Source organism: Phascolarctos cinereus, unplaced genomic scaffold (assembly GCF_003287225.1).
Source record: "Phascolarctos cinereus isolate Bilbo 61053 unplaced genomic scaffold, phaCin_HiC Scaffold_4;HRSCAF=312, whole genome shotgun sequence".
NCBI lineage: Eukaryota > Metazoa > Chordata > Mammalia > Diprotodontia > Phascolarctidae > Phascolarctos > Phascolarctos cinereus.
In genome coordinates this window covers 10,991,395-11,010,616 of record NW_027555847.1, presented here as the reverse complement: position 1 = coordinate 11,010,616, position 19,222 = coordinate 10,991,395, and the positions used below count along the sequence as shown (strand labels likewise).

Below are 19,222 nucleotides of genomic sequence, written 5' to 3'. Positions count from 1 at the left end.
GATGATTGTGATGATGGTGATGGTGATGATAGTGATGGTGATGATGGTGATGATCGTGATGGTGATGATGATGGCGATGGTGGTGATGATGGTGATGGTGATGATGGTGGTGATGGCAATGGCAATGATGGTGATAGCGATGATGGTGATGGTGATGATGGTGATGATGGTGAGGAGGATCAAAAACAATGGAAACTACACATTCATCCAGGTTCAGAGATGATGCTGGGAGGCACAGCTTCTACCCAACGTGCTGATCCAGGAGACCCTCACATTGTTCCTTTTCAAGGAGGAGGAAATAGGGCAATGGGTTGGGGCAAAGAGAAATTAGATGGATATAACTGGGCTTAAACTTTGCTGTCTGGTCCCCCTCAGGAACCATCTAGCAAAGATTTGAGATCTATCCTAGAATGAAATAGTTTCAGACCAACCACGCCCATCGCCGATGTATGCTGCATTCACATATGCACACAACTACACACCTACATGCGTCCACAGACACATAGTGCACACCACCCCTCCCCCAGTGTTCACAGGATGAGCTAGGTAGGAGTGAGCCAATGGCATAAGCACTCATTCCCTGGGCATCGCCTACTTCCAATGACTACTTCCCACCACACTTCACCCACTTTCTTCCTGGACGTAGGACCTAGAGCACAGCTTTCTTGCTCCCATCTTGATTCTACCATATTCTCTAACAGCCACATCATGACCTCATAGTCCATCAAGTAATGGTAAAAATACCAATTCATGCTAATTAAATTCTAAATAACAAATAATATTTAAAGTCATTCCTAGAGCCGAGGAAGCCAGAAATAGAATATGATTTGTCAGTCTATATTTTATGGATTTTTTTCATAAGCCAAAATATATTTTCATCATTTATTTATATCATGGTCACAAGTGACTTTTGTGGCCTGTGGACATGACATAAATTAAAGGCACATCTTCTTCTTTCTAGTGGAATCATTTTGAATAGAAAATAGTTTTTTCTATAACCTTCAAGGTGTAAAATATGCAAGGAAAAAATTGCATTGCTACCTACATACGGTATAGAAATGTCTTTCGCCTATACCCTCTCTTCTGGTTCTAACTCTAGGTGCTGTCCAAACCTAGGAAACTCCTGGGCAGAATGGAGTAAGCTTAGCCAGTGTCTTCTTTTCAGTTCTGAAAAACTAGAATGACTTCATCTGTATCAGTGGGAAGTCTCACTGGGCTTCATTGAAGGCATGAACCTCCATGCTATCAGCCATGTTACCCACAGAAAATAAGACAAGACGATCATGACAGAGAGACTATTAATAGCTTCTCAGATTATTCAGAGAGTCAGGCTGCAATGGATGTGGAGTCCAATAGTCCTAGGATTGACCCTTCTTTGAAACTAGCCATGTGACCACGAACAAGTCATTTAAACTCTCCTGGCTTCCAATCCAATTCAACAAACATTAATTAATTGCCTACTATGTGAAAGGCACCAAACTGGGTACCAAGGCTACAAAGATATAATGAAAAAAGTCCCTGTCACCAGGGAGTTTACACTCTCCTTAGGGGATACCTCATATAAAAGAAGAAGTACATTTAAGATGATCTGAGGAAAGCTTAAGCAGATCAAGAAAGGCTTTCCGTAGGAACCAGCATACAACCTTCTTTGAAGGAATTTAGGGGCTCTACAAGGCAGAGATGAGAAGGGAGTACATGCTTGGCAAAGGGGCAGGAGAGGCAGGACCAAGTTTGGAGAACAGTAAGGAAGGAATATTTGAAGGGGATGATTAATAGGCAATGATTTAGAACAAGGAGTTTGCAGCCAGACTATGGAGGTCTTTAAATGCCAAGCTGAAAAGTATTTTAGTTAGAGACAAGACTAATTGAGGATTCCTGAGCAGGTGAGTGACACAGATTGCAATCATGCTCTAAGAATATTTCTTGGACAGCTATGGGGGAAATGGATTGGAGGGAAGAGAGGCCAGAAGCCAGGAGTCCAATGAGGAAGCTGCTTCAATAGTCCAGGTGGAAGATAAGTGAGGCTCTGAAGTGGCCATGAAAGATACGTAAAGGGAGGATCCATGAGACTTAACACCTCTTTGGTGTGGGAAGCAAGGGGAAGGAAAGAGTCAAGGAAGACTCTAGGGCTGAGAACCTGAATGGGTGGTAGGATGGTGGTACCCTCAATAGAAATAAGATTTGGAGGACAGAGCAACTAAAAGGAGGGGCTGATCAACAGTATCAAACATTGCACAAAGGTCAAGAAGGACAAAGATTAGAGAAGAGGTCAACATATTCAAAAATTAACAACTCACTTGTAAACCTGGAGAAAGTAGTTTCAGTTGAGTAAGAGAGTCAGAAGCTGGGTTACAGGGGCTGAGAAAGGAAGAGAAGGAGACAAAATGTAGGCAATGAGTATAACCTGCTTTATCAAGTAGTTTGGTTCAGAAAGGGAAGAGCTGGAGGGAGACTGTTGGAGGATATCGTTGCACAAATAAAGGCTTTTTTGGGGATGAAGAGGAAGCCCTCAGCAGACAGGGAGAGACTGAAATTTATAGGGAGATAATTGAGAAGGAGGGCGCATGAAATTGAGTGGCTAACCACAGTGATGACATGAGAGCCACCTCTTTGTCAGACTAGAGCAAAGAAGAGAGAATAGGGCGTGTGTGGTCTTGAGGCCAGGAGAGAAGAGGGAGTTTGAGAAGAGGGAAGGCCCTTCTGCCTGCTGAGAGGGGCAAGGAAGGTAGAAGTAAGGGAAGCTTAAAGAAAAAAGAGAAGGTCTGGAATAGCCACTCTGGGGAGTCCAAATACAGACAGCATCCTGAAAGGAAGAATAAAAGTAGCAGAGACACCTCAGTAGAGAATAAATTAAAAAGTCTGCTGAGGATTCAGGTAGCTCTGCTACATGACTTTCATGAGCAGGCATGGAGAAGGTGCATGGTGGGAATGACCAAGGCCTGGGGCTGGCAGAACATGAGTTGCAACACGACAAGGCAGCAAGGCATGTGAGCACTGAGGATGTGCAGGTTAAGCTGGCTAACCACGAAGGCCCAGCTAAGGAGGCCTCCATTCCCTCCTGTTGTTCGTTTGCCTTTTTAACCCTGGTGCTAAGCACAGGGCTGTCACATAGCAGATGGGGAATAAATGTGGATAAGGCCGATGTGACAGGGTTGTTCCAACGATGCTCCAACGACATACATGAGGTAAAATGCTTTACAAACCTCAAAGTGCTATATACATGTTAGCTATTGTTAATATAACACCAACTGTTGATGGGAAAATTTTTCTTTGAAAATCTATCACTTTCTGGACCACCTGTACTAAGAGAACAAAAGTCAACTCAGAATGTTCTCCCCTCGTCTGATGAGCCAACATTCAGATGCCACCACTGCCCCTTCTCTGAGCTGCCTTAGTATGGACTATTCCAGAAGGCCCATAAGCAGTGATGCTCTCGCTACCTCCCTCAATCCAGGACAGAAACTCCAGGTCTTTTCTTTACAGTAAAGGGCTGGAGCTTGGAGAGGCCCTTTCAGAACCCTCTCCTATCCAGCTGAGTTTAGGACCTCCCAAGGCTGGAACAGGAAACTCCCACAAGACAAGTGCTCAATTTCTGCTCTTTCTGCAGGGAAGTGTGTAAGTTTGTTGATATTTACCAAGTTCCCAAGAAGAACATTTTCTTTTAAAAAGAATGAGCATGGGCACTGAAAAAGTGCATCATTGAACCTATAATCAAACACAAGGTAAGTGAAAGGCAATGGGTAAAAACCACATATTAGATCCTTCCTTCAAGTTCCAAACATCATTCTTACCTCATTCTCCCTTAGTGTGAAATGCCCTGACATTTTCAAAACTCTCTGTGGCCCCTCCCCCTCCACCCGGCCTCTTTTACTCACCACTGGTGTGACCTTCACCTCTATACAGCCTCAGATTCCTCCTCCATAAAATGAGGGTACTGGACTACATGGCCCTTGACTCCCGGCTAAGCTCTAAAATGCTAACCGCGGGATCCTATGGAATCCACGTGTTCTCTCCCCTGGGGCCAAGGGAGGGAGGAGCGAGGGAGCAGGCCCTCTACAAGGTGCACAAGCTCCTACAAGGTGACAACCCTGCAGAGGTAGGTCAAGGCTATGTCAAAGGATTCTGATTCCCCTTGTGAGCAAGTTAGAGAAGGAAACATTAAGAGCTGCCTTCTGTGCTGCAAGACTCAGCTGAATTCACTTCTCTTCCCTCTTAGGGCATGTTCAACCTTCCTTTCCCCAAGAGAGACAGGATGCAGTCGCTACACCCACACCCACACTCACTCTCCCAATCTCTCTCTATCTCTCTCTCAAAGCATAAAGAAAAGAGAGCTGTAGGCATTTTCTCCAGGAGGAATTTAAATTCCTTTAAAGATTATTAATCTTATCCAAGAAGCTAAGTATTACCCCAAGACTACTGTGAAAAAACAGTGATTGAATGAAACAAGGAAGAAATGCTTCATTGAGTCTAGGAAATGACATGTTCTCCCATTGCTTGGGATGAGACAGGCTTAGAGTTAGAGGGACATTACCTACAGAAAACCCACCAACCTTGGAAGCAGAAGGGTATTTTCCCTGCTGCCAGCACCGCCTTGATCTACCTCCTTTCTCTTCTACCAGCCTGCCTGCCTGCCTCCAATTCACCAATTCCTGAAGCTCTTGCCTGATGTCCACCCAACAAGCCTTATGAATGTTAGCCCACCTCCATGGGCATGGAGCCAGAGGAGTACCAGGAGACTGTGGAACACACACACTCCTCAGGGACGCTGGGGGTGGGGGGCAGTGGCTGGGCCCAATGCTTGAGCTGCAGCATCACCACCAGCCTCAGACCCATCCAGATGGGGCATACACAGACAAAGACACACACACACACACACACACACACACACACACACACACAGAACACACACAGAGAGGTGATGGATGTTACCAGAATGTACCAGAAACCAAACAGACAAATAAAAGGAAAAACACCTAGTCAGATTCAGAGTTGACTTTCAGGCAGTCACCAGGAACCCCTGGTGGTGGCCATCTCTTTGGGAGAAAGCTCTCTTACAGAAGCGCCAAGGCAGCGGAATGGAAGGGCAGCTCCCTCCCCATTGCCCATGCCTCTGTCCCTCCCGTGACATTCTCATGCCAGCTTAATGAGAGCTTATGAACTGGTCTCTCACAGCTGCAGTGAGCTTGTGGACCGTGCAGCTGGGATGACCACAAGCAGCAAAGGAAAGGAATGGCACCACTTACCTCTGTGGCCCAAGGCACTCCCTGGACCACGGCAGTGTACATCTGCTCAGTATCTCAGTTTAAACAAAGTCCCGGAGGCTCTGCTGATCTGAACGGTCAGCTACCTGGTGCTTCGAAGAAGCTTGCAAAGTGGTTAGTGGGAAAAGGGGAAAAAAAGCCAATTCACCTGTAGTGCAATCGTGGTGTTCTTCGCAGGGTACTTTCCCACCAGGCCTTGTTCTTTGCGTTTCTTGAATTTCCTAAAGTAGTCCTGTATCAGGAAAGTGGCATAGAACTTCCCCACGGTTACCTCATCATCTAGATGGACAGACCAGACAGAGCTCTCCCGAGTCAGCACATGTGGACAAAAGCCTCAACACGCACACCTGGCTGAGGGGCAACGGATGGGGACGGGCCTGAGCACCCACCCGGGGCACTAACTAGCATGAAGCAGGCTCAGCAAAGCAGCTGGGGCTCCAAGTGAGAGTCATTTCAGTGAACAAGCAGGAAACAGAAGATTTTCATGATGTTAACAGAAGCAGCATCTTAGTAAAAACTGTGAAATGCTGTCTGGGTTATTTTCTTAAAGTAAAAAAATAAAAGGGAAAACAGAAGGGGATCAGTGGGCCACGTTTTCACCTCAGCACACAGGGATTTACGTGGGTAATTACAAAGAACCTTGGAGGCAATTACCCACCCAAATCTTTGTGCCTTGAGATGAAAGAGTCAACCGCTGAGAGGGGGAGAGAAAGCTCTACAAGTGTGGTTAGGTTCAGCAAAGTGACTCTGAGGGATCCTGGCACACACTATGGGTGCTTCCTCTCTGCCAATGACCTCCATTGGGCAGCGAGAGCTCCAGCAAGCCCAGAAATGGAGCAGAGCCCCCCACTTAAAGAGTTTGGAATTGGAACTTGGCTGGCAATGTCATAGGTGATGCATGAGGCAGAATGGAGCCTTGGCCTACCGCAGAGTAAAAGGACTGTGCCCCAAAGGCTCAACACTGGGGAAACCTGTGAGTGGGTGAGGATGGCCAAGCGACAAAACTGGGCTTTGAACATGAACTGAAGGACGGGCATCATAAGGATAAACTGTGACATGACACTGGAGAATGGGAGCGCCTACGTTTCACTGTTGTGATAGTAATACATATGATCCTAAATCTTGGGGTGGAAGGAACATTTAAGCCTCATTTTACAGATGAGGAATCTGAGCTTAAGGGACTTGCCCGCGGTTGGGGAGGTAGTAAGCTTCAGAGGTGGGATCTTGCTGTGGTGAATTTCATGTAGTGGGTGGTTAATAAATGTTTGTTCAATTGAACTGAATGTTTAAACAGAAAAATAAACCTCAGATCCCAGTGGGAGAGGAGCAATGTGCAGTGCAGAGATTGCGGGGCTGGAAGTCAGAGGATCAGGGTTCCAATCCTGGCTGTGCCTTTCGCCCATCTGTGTGGCCTGGGGCAGGCTGCCTCACTTGGTCTTGGGGCCTCACCTTCCTCTCCCCTAGAAAAGGGGGTTGCATTAGCTGGCCTCCACGCTCCCTCCCAGCTCCAAATTGACCTTACCACGGCACGCCTGCGGTCAGTGTCCTGACTGACATTCCATACAAAACTTGCTCCCGTATAACAGGCTGCAGTGGCCTAGGGATGCCTCATGTGGGTGCACGACACAACCACATTTTAAAAGCAGGCAGGCAGATCGGAGTCCCTCTCAGGGCTTGTGTCTTAGAAGCTAAAGCTCTGGTGGCCTCACTCTCTACAACTGCTTCCAACCTTCATGAGTCTCCTCAGAGGCTTCATTTCTTGTTAAGAGAGTCTCCCTCAGGAAGAGGGTTATGTGCATTCCTATCTCTGATTTGTGTCCTGGCTGCAATTTTTAGAGAAGAGCAAGATTTCTCCAGGCAGAAACGTCAGCCTCATTTGCCTTGGGGAAGCTTTCTAAACACAGTCTGATGCTAAAACCTTTATAGCACCTATAAAGGAGGTTTAAGATAAAAAAGACCATTGTAATTCCCGCCCTTCTTTCATCCGCATATTAAGCACATACACAAAGCAACACTCTAGGGCCTAGAGTCCAGGCCTTGGCTTGGAGGGTTTGGCAAGAGTTGTCACAACAATCGATCTGAAAGCTGACCCATAGTCTCAGCCTCAGTCCACCTCTCCCCACAATCACATGGCCCGGGCTGAGGCTGGAGCTCTCTGCCTAACCATCTGGACATGCTCACCAACTGCTGCCTGACCCAGGGAATCTCCCTATGACCTGGGACAAGGCAGCAGCTCTTGGACATTTCTGAAGCGAGCAGAGCCAAAGCTCCCAATCTTTTCAGAGACTACTGATTAACTTCAAGAGAACTATCTAGTCTGAGCTCTGTGCTCTTTGTAGAGGCTAGAATTTGATTTTACTCCTGAATTAGTCAATGTGGTCCTGGGAGAAAGAGCAGGATTAATATCCAGGCCATCGTCAGGTAGATGGTTGCTGACACTCTTCTAGACAGAGTGGTCCAGAATCATATTAGGGAACCAGGCTTTTCTTAATAGAATCCAGGTTCCCAAGCAGCAGAGCCACGCCTGGATCTCTGGAAAGCAGAATTCAAAAATCATTCTCTTATGTCAAAATAGCCAACACACATAAAGTATTTTGCAAGTTTTAAAGCATTCTGTAAATGCTGGCTATTATTATTTCACAGCCTTTTGACCTAGTAAGAGAAACACAATGGTTAGCTAGACTCCAGTAGAAGTTTTTAAGAACTGAAAAACCAAAGCACCAGCAAGGCAGGAGAGAAAGCTAGGAGAGAGAAGCAAAGATGTGGGGAGAAGAGGGTCTGGTGGCGCTCTGTTCTCTCTCTCTGGAACTCTGGCTCCATTTGGTGGCATGGTTATTTGGGTCTCTGCCATACCCTCTTTACAAAATTGTTGAGTTCTCTTAGTGCAGGAATAATGCTATATTTATCTTTGTGTCTTCCTCAGTGCCTAGATCAGTGCTCTGTACTGTCTACTGAACTGAAGCAGAGATCTGGATGTGGTAGGGAAGGAGGGAAAGAGATGAAGTTTGGATTCCAGGTCAACAGCAGAAACCTCTATTTCCCCTTTAGGGTGAAATCCAGGTCAAGGAAGAGATACAAGGCAGGGAGAGAATTTTTGATTGAGAGAATTTATTTTCCCTTGTAGGAAAGAATTCTGGAATTCATTTAAGATCTCATCCCTGCTTTCCTATAACAGGAAGAAATGGAAATGCACCTAAGAAAAAATGAGGAAGAGCAACTGGACTAAATTAAGTCTACCCAGAAGAGGTCTTCAATAAAGGCAAAACAATTTTGAAGGCACATGGGACTAACTTACAAAACTAAAAAACCACAGAGGGTATAACTGGAAAAAAAAAAACCCTGAGAGGACACACACACCTGTCCACTTAACTACGCTCCCAACTCTCTAAATTCTTGGGGAAAATTTTTTCCGCACCCATCAAGGGCACACTTGATGGAAATATCAGAAGGGAAGAAGCAGGCTGCCATGAAGGATTTTCTACAAGTTTCCATTTTGACATTCATATAAGTGACTAAAAGGTATAGTGAATATGAGAGCTCACTGGGCAGAGAAGGGGGCAAAGAGAAGTTTTGGGGGCATAGAAGGACACTTCCCAAACAATCTGCTTGCTCTCTTACTCCTAGTCACAGATTGCCGACTATCAAAAGCCACCAGATGCAGAAGAGACAAATGCGTCCTGGAAGGCTCTTCTCCAACGAGACATCTTTCTTGTAAATGTTAAGGTCATAGATAATTCTTTGGTAAATGAAAACACAAGTTTCACTTCTTCAATGATCCTTTAGTGATCAATAGTAAGCAAAGTATCACACAGGAAGATATGCACTCAGAGGCAAAACTACTACTACTGGTACTAATAGTAGCTTACATGTATATATTGCCTACTTTGTGCCAGGCCCCTGTGGTAAGCACTTTATAGATGCTATTTTATTTGATGCTCAGTGGATCACAACCACCCTGGGAGGTAGATGCTGGTATTTCCATTTTACAAATGAGAAAACTGAGGCAAAGAGCAGTTCAGTGACTTGTCCAGAATCACACAGCTAGTAAATGTCTGAGGCTGAATTTGAGGTCAGGTCTTCATAACCCTAGGCCCAAGGCTCTGTCTACTGCCACGAGTCTAACTGGAAGAGAATCAGATTCCGTGGAGATTCTTAATCTGGGCTCTAAGAGGTCACTGGACAGATTTCAGGGGTCTGTAAACTTGGAAGAAAGCAGTCTAGATTGAATGGGGAAAAAGAACTACTTTGGTGGCCAGGTGGTGATAGAAGCTGTGGAGTCAGGAAGACTTGGGTTGGAACCTGGCCTCAAAACCTCTGTGACTGCCAGGCCATCACTCAAGCATTCATTCAGACAATGCAGGTCACAAGTGCACATCCTTCCTGGGGTTGTTGGAATGAGCAATGGAGCTCAGTGTATGAGCAGGAGCTTTCACTATTATTGTCACTGTTCTTCTGCTTCAAGCTTGTGATTTCATTGGTCCAGAGAAATCTCAGGAAGAAACTCCTGCTCTCAGTGCAGACTGTAATTTGCTCCACAACTTGGAGTCACAGATATATGACTTGGGCATGAAATGACTTGCCCAGGGTCACACAGCTAGAGGTGTGAGGGGTGGGATGGGAACTCAGGTCTTTCTGGCACCAAGGCCTGCTCTCTCTCCGCTACGTGATGCTGTCACTATTATAATAAACATGAGCTTTTATGATTATTACTGTTATTAAAATGAACCCAAGATACAAGTTGTCTCCCTGACCCCAAACCCCACCCTTCTCACACCAATATTCTCATGGATCACCACAATCTTCAAGAACAAAAACAAAGTTGTGGGTACTCAAAGGGTAACAGAGATAAATAGTGGTTATAAGGAGGCCCAGGCAGTATCAATTTGTAAGCAAGCTGTGGCCACAAAGATGTGCTGGAAACGAATGATCAGGAAAGACAACTGGCTAGTTGTGCAACAAGAGCAAAGGATAAAAGGGGGCGGGTCTCAGGCCCTCCCTGGTATGCTCAATAAATGCTCAGTAAAGGACCTAGAGGAAGAAAGGACTTTGGAGCGCTGGGTAGATCGTCTGTCGAGACAAGAATCACACAGAGAAGGCTGCAATCTGCACCAATGAAGGGAGCCCCTCATTCACAAGAGGAGTAGATCATACAAGAATGTCTGAAATGTTGGGAAGGAACCTATGAAGGTTAGCAATGTCCATGAGTCCAGAGAGTGCACCAAAGCCAGGAAGAAGGAGCTTGTCTGCTCTGGGAGAGGCCTGTGGTCCCTTTCGCTTTCTGCACAGGCATCCAGAAATGTAGAAGATGAGAAGCCAATCAATTCATTTTGCATACGTTCTAGCAGAAAGGCCACAAACATTTCTCAAGCGCTCAAGTAAATGCCAGGCTCTGTGCTAAGCACCTATGACCCTCTGTGAGAACAACACACAGACGGGCCAGTTCTGCCCCTGGCCCCAGGGTTGTAGTTACATATGGCCATATAAAGCTCTCTGTCTCCACACAACATGGTTTGGGAGAGCTGGCAAATGTCTGCTCCAAATCTCCTTGCTTCAGATGACGTTGAGAAGTAAACACAGCCTTTCCCTGTTCGTAGGACTCTGTCATTTTAACAACTATTCATTTAAGATGAAGTCTGAGCTAGTTTATAAGTGTTTTTGCTGGTTTGTAACTTCAAATAAAAGAGTATCCCACCCAGAACTATTTTTCCCCTTCCTCATGACTGGGCTTTGTTTATTGCTGTGGTTTTAATATACATGAAAATGGCTTTTTGAACACTGAGACTGGGATGGGGGTTACCAAATGTCACCTGCAGCTACAAATCACTTTAAGACCTTAGGTCACTCTAATAAAGATGGGAGAGGAACAGTTTGAGCTCCTGCCCAAACAAAGCAGACCTTCAACAGAACTCTGAGAGTTCAAAAGGCATGTGTTGGGAGGAGCCTGGCTTGAAGCTCTCCCCAAAATCTCCAATGATCTCTTTATTAACAAATCCAATGGCCTTTTCTCAATCTTCTCTGCAGCCCTTGACACAGTCCATCACCTTCTCCTCAATCCAACCCTAACTCTTTTCTCCCTAGGTTTCTGCAGGCTCTTTATGGTCCCCCTACTTCTCTGACTATTCTTCCCCAGTCTCTTTTGCTGGATCTTCACCCAAGTAGCTCCCCCTAACCACTGATGTCTCCCCAAGGCTATGGCCTGGACCCTCTTCTCTTTTCTCCCTATACGATTTTGCTCAGAGATCTCATTAGTTCCCATGGATTTAATTACCATCACTAAGCAGATGATTCTCAAATCTGTATCCAGCCTCAAGACTTGAATCTCAAACTGAATGTCCCCACAGACACCTTAAATCCCAAATGCCCAGAACAACTTTTTCTCTTCCCCTCTTCCTAAACTCACCATTTCACATCTCTCTGATTCACTAACCCATTCATGACCCAGTTTTTCCAGACCCTCTGATCCCTCCTCAAACCTCTCACATCTCTCCCCCCCTAACCTTCTCAGCTGAGATCTTGGCCTCAAACTTCACTGAAGAAACTGAGGCCGTTCACCGAGAGCTTCCTCTTCTCCCCTCTTCCTCACCTCATTACTCAGAGGCCACTCTCTCCTCCCCCCCGCCCCGTCCATACAGCCAATGAGCCTACCTTCCCACTGATCTTTAGTCTCTCCTTGTTTACTGGTTGCTTCCCTCCCACCTACAAACATCCTCATGTCACCTTCATTCTTATCTGCCCATCCCCACTTGCTGTCATCTCATCTTCTCTCCTCTTTTTGTGGCTAAACCTAAAAAGCCATTCACAATCACAGGACCTCCACTTCCCTTTCTCTTCCCCCCTTCTTAACTCTCTACAGCAGCCTGGTTTCTGACCTCCTCATTTACCTAAAACTGGTCTCTTCAGAGTCACCAATGATCTCCTAATTGACAAGTCTGACGGCCTCTTCCCAACTCTAAACTTTGTGACTGTTAATCACCCTGTTCTCCGCGATTTTTCTTCTCTCTGGGTTTTCAGGACACCCTTCTTTCCTGGATCACCTCCTATCTATCTGACTGATTCTTCTCCATCTCTTTGCTGGATCTTCATCTAGTTCAGACTCACTTGCTGCGGGTGTCCCCCAGACTCTGTCCTGGGCCCTCTTGTCTCCTTTTGTACCATTTCACTTGGTGATGTCATCGTCTCTCATGGATTCTATTGTCATCTCTATGCTGATGATTCTCAGACCCAATCCTTACCTCTTTCTTAACCTCTAGCTTCACATCTTCAACTGCCTGCTGAGCATCTCAGGACGGATCGCCACAAACATCTTGAGCACAATGCATCTGAGCATGAGTCCATTATCTTTTCACCTAAACCCTCCCTTCTTCACTCTCCTAGTACTGGTGAAAGCATCACCATCTGCCCAGTCACCAGGCTCACAAATCTGGTGTCATTCTCGATTCCTTCTATCTCACTGCCCATATCCAATCTGTTGCCAAGTCTTGACTCTACCTTCATAACATCTCTTGTACGTGCCCCGCCCCTGCCACCCCCACCATCTCCTCTGACACTGCCAGCCACTTTGTTCAGGCCCTGATCTTTTTATGTCTGGATTCTTTTTTTTTTTTTTCTGGTGAGGCAATCAGGGTTAAGTGACTTGCCTAGGGTCACACAGACTATGTCTGGATTCTTGCAGTAACCTTCTGGTTGGAATCCCTGCCTTAAGTCGCTTCTTACTCCAATCCATTCTCCACTCAGGTACTAAAGTGATCTTTCTAAAGTGCATGTCTGACCACCTCACTCCCCTACTCATTCAACTTCTGTGGCTCCCTATTACCTCCAAAATCAACTATAAAATCATCTGTTTGGTGTTCAAAGCCATACCCTCCCCACCTTACCAGTCTTTTTACACCTTAAATCTCTCCCCATCCCACACACTTACTCTTCAGTCTAGTGACACTAAACTCCTTACTGTTCCATGAACAAGACACTCTATCTCTTGGTTCTGGGCATTTTCTCTGGTTGTTCTCTGTGCCTGTCTGTCTCTGTCTCTGTCTTTCTCTCTCCTCCCTCATCTCAGCCTCCTGGCTTCCCTAGCTTCCTTCAAATCCCAAATAAAACCCACCTTCCGTAAGAAGGTGCTCAACATATAGCCTGCACGGCCACGTACTCTCTATGGATAATCATGGAACATCAGAAGAAGAGGAAATCACACCGCCCCAGAGATGGCCAAGAGGGAAGCCACAGCTGAGTGGCAAGATGGGTCTCAGCTTATCTGGAAGATTCCCCAGAGCTGCTTTCTCAAGGTCCTGCAGCACCCATCTTAGCTCAAGACCCCTCACTGCTTCTCCCGAGTCCATCTGCTATCATCTCAGGGACCACACGGATCCCTTGAGGGGCCATGGGGCCACAGGGGCTATTCTCCAGGAAATCAGTCTTCTCTCTGGCCACCTCAGTAGCACCATGCTCTATACTTCTGTGTGTCTAAAGCTCTTCAGAAAGCAGAGCCAAATCCAAAGGTGTGTGACTAGCCATGGCTCAGGCACATTCTCACATGTGAGCTTCTTGGAGGGGCCTAACCTTTACTTGGGGAGACACCCTTCATGGCACAACAAAGATTTTTAGCATTCTTAACCTGGTCAATAAGGAGTTAACTCTTACTAGGCCCCTTTTAGGCAGAGAGGAGGGAGAAAATTCGAAATGCTTCCATGGCAAACCAATTTTATGAACTTTTCTGCTCCTGTCAAGTTAAAGGAAGAGAGAATCAAAGGAGGCTCATGTCACTTACAATGTGTTCAGTGTGGAAGAAAGTATTAATGTGTGAGAAACATTAGTGTGAAAGCTCCTTCTGGAGGCTGGGCCAGGTGAGCGGCCTCTCCTCCAACCTGAGGCTGGGAGCAATGTCTGTGTGTAGGCCCAGCTGGCCACTCTGACGCATGCATCTGTACAGCAGAAAACATGGGAGGGGAATAAGTTGGCAAGAGATAACACTGATTCCATGCCACCACCCTAAAACAGAATTGCTTCAGAATATTCGGAAAGACTGAGACTTGAGAGGAACAGAGGCTGCAGAGAGAGCTTAAGCACATTGTTACGACAATTAAAGAGAGCAGTTCATCGAGGCCATGCAAGCACTCGGGGGAAGCAAAAGGGATGGAACTAAAACCAAGAAGGTTGTTTTAAATGTGCAGCATCAGTTCTGTGAGGAATCTGGGTGTTTTTAAGTTGGGATTTTTCCTTTCCTTCCCATTTTGGGGGGCCACCCTCACCAGCTCTAAGCTGGCAGTTGTGCCAGGTATGAGTGGCTACCTTCAGGAGTAAAAACAAAGGCAGCTTCTGGCCAGCTTCACACAGGGAAGCAGAGCCGGCGGGTGTGTGCAGGAGGCAGAGATGGTCACCTTCTCAGAGGGTCTGGCCAGTCTGGCTTCCACCCCTGAGCCTCCTCAAAGCTGCCAGGCCAGCAACACTCTGAAAGTGAGGTCAGCTACAAGAAATACGAGGGATAATAGTGCACGCGGGTTCCCTGGGACGGCTAACAGGCTAATGAGGGAGAGGCCCTGCAGCAACAGACCCTGCACCTTTAAAACTGGAAAAAGCAGGTCAAAAATAATCACCTAGCTCTGACTCTGTGTGCCACGGAAATAAAATAGAAGCACATCTTATATATGCATATATATATATATATATATATATATATATATATATATATATACACACACACACACACACACACACACACACATATACACATTATCCAATATAAATATATATATATATATATAAAAATATGAGAAAAGATCTGGTCAGTTATTGTAAGGCAAATAACAAGAAATAAAGCATGCGAGTTAGCTCTGTTTCTATATGTTCTAAACTGAAGGGGATGTTCTGTCTACAAATGGTAAGACATTGGCTCTTGGTGAGAACATTTACCAAAATACCATTTTAATTCTGAAAGTAGTCTATTTTCTTGAGAGGAAAAAGGCAAATAGAAACACATTTTTCAGCTTCCTGAACAGAAGTGACTGTTCCTTTGGAAAATTCTCTGTCTCTGTCTCACCTCCCGCCCTCCCTGCCCATGTCTCTCATTCTCTCTCTGTGTCCCCCTCTCTGTCTTTCTCACTCTGTCTCTCCCTCCTCTCTTCCCCATCTATCTCTCATTCTCTCTCTCCCCCTGTCTCTTTTATTCTCTGTTTCTCTCAGTCTCTCTGTCTGTCTCTGTCTCTCCCTCTCTCTCCCCTTCTGTCTATCTCTGACCCTCATTCTGTCTCTCATTAGCTCATCTGCCAGAAAGAAATTCAGCTTTCCAGCTGCTTGGTCTTCATTTCCTTTCCACCTCTGAAGACCAGTGTCCCTCTCCTTTCCCCTGGCCAAAATGGTCTTCATATTTTCCCAAGACCACCCCACCTGAAGTCCCCAGTGCCCCCTTTGGAAGGCTGCTGGCCCTGACTTGTGGCTTTCATGCTAAGAATGGACATCCTGGTGTTCTACCAGCCCTGTCTTCCTGGCTACCACAATAACAAACACAGAGCTCAATCATGCTATGGAAAATTGATTACACTGACCACCAGCTGGAGGGACAACTTGGTCAAGAAGCTTCATGCTGGTTTTCTTCCAGATTTTCTTGATGACCGCTCGCAGCTCCTCATTTGCCTGTTCCAGGTTACCTGAAAGGAAACGAGACAATACCAAGCCACAGCTAAAGGTTGGCTCTTTACGGTCCCAGAGGCCCACACCTCAGGGGTGATGGACACGGCTCCCTCCTTTGGGCCCCACCCCTGGGCTCCTCTCCTGGGCTAGTGGGGATGTCCCTTCATACCTGGTCTGTTCTAGGTGCTCTTGAGAAGGCCCCTTTTCTTCCTGAGTTTCTCCTTGGCCCCCATCTTGCTTTCTAACGCACTGCCTTTATCTCACTGCTTAAGTATCTGCAAAGACTCTCCATTTCTCCCAGGATAGAATCCAGACTTCTCCAAGTCCTGCTCAGAGCCCAGCTCCCCTTTCTCATCTTCCCATCAAGGGACACTCTATACTTCCGTCAGGTCCACCACTGGACTGTCCCTGCATATGCAGGATGCACTCCCACCCTGGTGCTTGGGAGCACAGGCTAGCCAACTCTTGCCCTTTCTGATCTCATGCCTCATCCTCAGTGACTGGCCATGACCTATCGCCCTCTGGGAAAGCTTCAGCATGTGCTCATGTCTTCTCTGAGTGCCACAGCTTCTGACAGGTGATAGTATGTACTGTCACACACCCTCCCTTCTTAGTTGGGATGGTCTCTCTGTTTGTCTTCCTCTTGTCAGAGCATTGGTTTGTTGAGGGGAGTGGGCATGTCTACAAGGTCTTCTTTATCTCAGACAGGCATTGGTCTTGGATACTTTGGTCCACTGCCTCATGGCCCACTGATTCATTCTGACCCCTTCCCTCTTCCCAACTTCCCTCTTATAGTCAAGAGCACCACTGTTCTCTGGGCTGGACCCACAAGCGTTAGCCTTGACTCCTCATTGCTACGGCCTATAGTTTTTACACTCCCTTCCACATCTTCTGTCACCAGCCTGGTGCAAGTCAGGGCGAGTCATCAAGGCTTGGCCTACTGCGCTAGCTGCTGGAGGGTCTCTCCCTGCTCCAGGCCATCCTCCACTCAGCTGTCAAAGAAATCTTCCCAAAGGGCAGGTTTGAGCACGTCACCCCGCCCTGAGTCAATCAACGCCAGGACTCCTCATTACCTGCCATGTTTGGCTCTTACAGCTCTTCACCCCTTGACCCCTTCCTTCCCTCCCAGCCTTCTTGCACCCTACGTGCTTTCCCACGCTCTACAACCCGATGACACAGACCTCCTGGCTGTCCCTCCTACAAGGGGCTCTTCGCCCAACACTGGGCATTTTCTTTGCTTGTTCTCCAGTCTGGAATTCTCTGCCTCCTGGCTTCCCTGCTATCCTTCAAGTCTCAGCTCAAAGCCCACCTTCTGTGAGCCCCTTCTGACCCCTCAGTGACTCTCTCCTTCTGACCCCCCCAGTGACTCTCTCCTTCTGACCCCCCAGTGACTCTCCCCTTCTGACCCCCCAGTGACTCTCCCCTTCTGACCCCCCAGTGACTCTCCCCTTCTGACCCCACAGTGACTCTCTCCTTCTGACCCCCCAGTGACTCTCTCCTTCTGACCCCCCAGTGACTCTCTCCTTCTGACCTTCCCCAGTTTATCTCATATTTGGCTGTTTACACGTCATCTCTCCCATTAGACTGTGAGCTCTTTGAGAGCAGGGCAAGTTTTTTGTCTCTGTTTGTATCCCCAGTGCTTAGCACAGTGCCTGGCACACAGCAGGCATTTAATAAATGCACACTGACTTGACTACAGAACAAAGAATCAGGATCCCAGAGGCCGCCTTGCCCAAACCATAATGGAAAATGAAACCTGCCTATGACACTTCTGACAAAGGATCACCCAGCCTTTGCTGGAACACCTCCAATGAAGGAGAACACACCATGAGTAATGTCTCACAGGGGTGGGGAACCTACCGCCTCCAGGCCACATGTGGTCCTCTGGGTCCTCAAGCTCAGACCTTTAACTGAATCCAAACTTCACAGAACAAATCCCCTTCATAAAAAGATTTGTTCTGTAAAACTTGGACTCAGTCAAAAGGCCTCACCCAAGGTTCCTCACCCTGGTAGAAGGCTGGATGAGGCTTTTGGCCAAGGATGGTGTCAGAGGTTTTCATGGGGTCTTCGAGTTGCCCCAAGTAGTGTTCGGTTTTTTCATATCAACAACTAACATACATTAAGCACTTGCTCATTAAGTATTCAGAGCACTATTCTTGGGAGCAGAGACACCAAGATAGACAGGACAGAGTCCCTGGCCCCAAGGAACTCACAGTCCACCGTGGAGATGAGATCCCAAGATGGGGAACTGGACATCATGATATTCTATGAGAAGAGCCTTCTAGAGTCACCAGATCTAGAACACTGTGGTCCTGAAGGGAGTTACGGAAGGGTCCTTCATGGAGGACTTCACAGTTTTGAGATAGGTGAGAATTCAACAGGAGAGGAGAAAGCGAAGAGGCGGCGGGCCTAGGGGGCAGCCTGAGAGATGGCATCGGGTTGGGAAAGCACCCAGCCCATCCCAGAGGTGGAAGCAGGCTGGGCAAGACCCTGCACGCTGGGAAGATGAGCCGGAAGCCGACTCCTGAGCCAGGAGATAATCAGGGAAGTTGTTTGATCCAAGCAGTGATGTGTCTAAAACCATGCACAGCAAAGAAAAGCCTCATGCTGAGATGGAAGATGGCTGGTTCAGAGCGGGGGAAGGAGTCGGGTTATTTTTGCCCCTTAGCTTAGCCCTGGCTCATCTTGTTTCTATCTCCAGCCACATCCTTCATATCCAGCCCGTCTCTCCACTCAGCCTGGATGCTTGGACAATGGCCTCCTAACTGACCTTCTGGCCTCCAGGATCAGTGGCCACAGCGACTGTTCTAAAACCAAAATCCAGTCCCCTCACTCCCCTGCTCAACGAGTCCCAGGGCTTCCCTGTTATCTCCAGGATCCAATAAAGCATCCTTTGGCATTTGAAGTCCTTCCTGAGCTGGGCCCCTCTTACACGGCTAGTCTTCCCACACTTCCTTCTCATCCACCTACTATAACCCAGCTGCCCTGGCCTCCTGGCAAGTCTTCAGACACAAGACGCCCTCTCCCGCCTCACGCCCTTGCGGTGCTCAGGCTCCCAGATCCAGAGAGCTCTCTATCCTCACCTCCTCTAACTACCCTCTGGCTCCACTGCCCAGCCCAGGCTGCTGGTGTCCCCCCCTCTCACCAGACCTTCAGTCTACTCTTTACATACACAGGAAGAACCCTAATGATTTACATGGGGTCGTACCCATTATCAATACGTTCCTTGAGGACAGGGACTGCTTTTTGCTTTTCTCAGAAACCCCAGGATTTAGCACAAATCTTAGAAAAGAGATAAGTGCTTAACAAATGCTTGTTGACTGAATAACTGACAGCAG

At 47.1% G+C, this 19,222-nt stretch overlaps 1 protein-coding gene across 7 annotated transcripts in view; it reads right to left on the bottom strand.

The window, feature by feature from the left end:
- Positions 1 to 19,222, bottom strand: part of CACNA1D (calcium voltage-gated channel subunit alpha1 D) — a 360,797-nt gene that overhangs the window by 28,349 nt on the left and 313,226 nt on the right. For all 7 annotated transcript variants that reach the window (XM_020970566.2, XM_078152054.1, XM_078152055.1 and 4 more), the window contains 2 exons: positions 15,800 to 15,901; positions 5,410 to 5,540 (listed from right to left, as the gene is read on the bottom strand). In XM_020970566.2, coding sequence (XP_020826225.1) covers positions 5,410 to 5,540; positions 15,800 to 15,901 — 233 coding nt within the window. The remainder of the gene's footprint in view (positions 1 to 5,409; positions 5,541 to 15,799; positions 15,902 to 19,222) is intronic.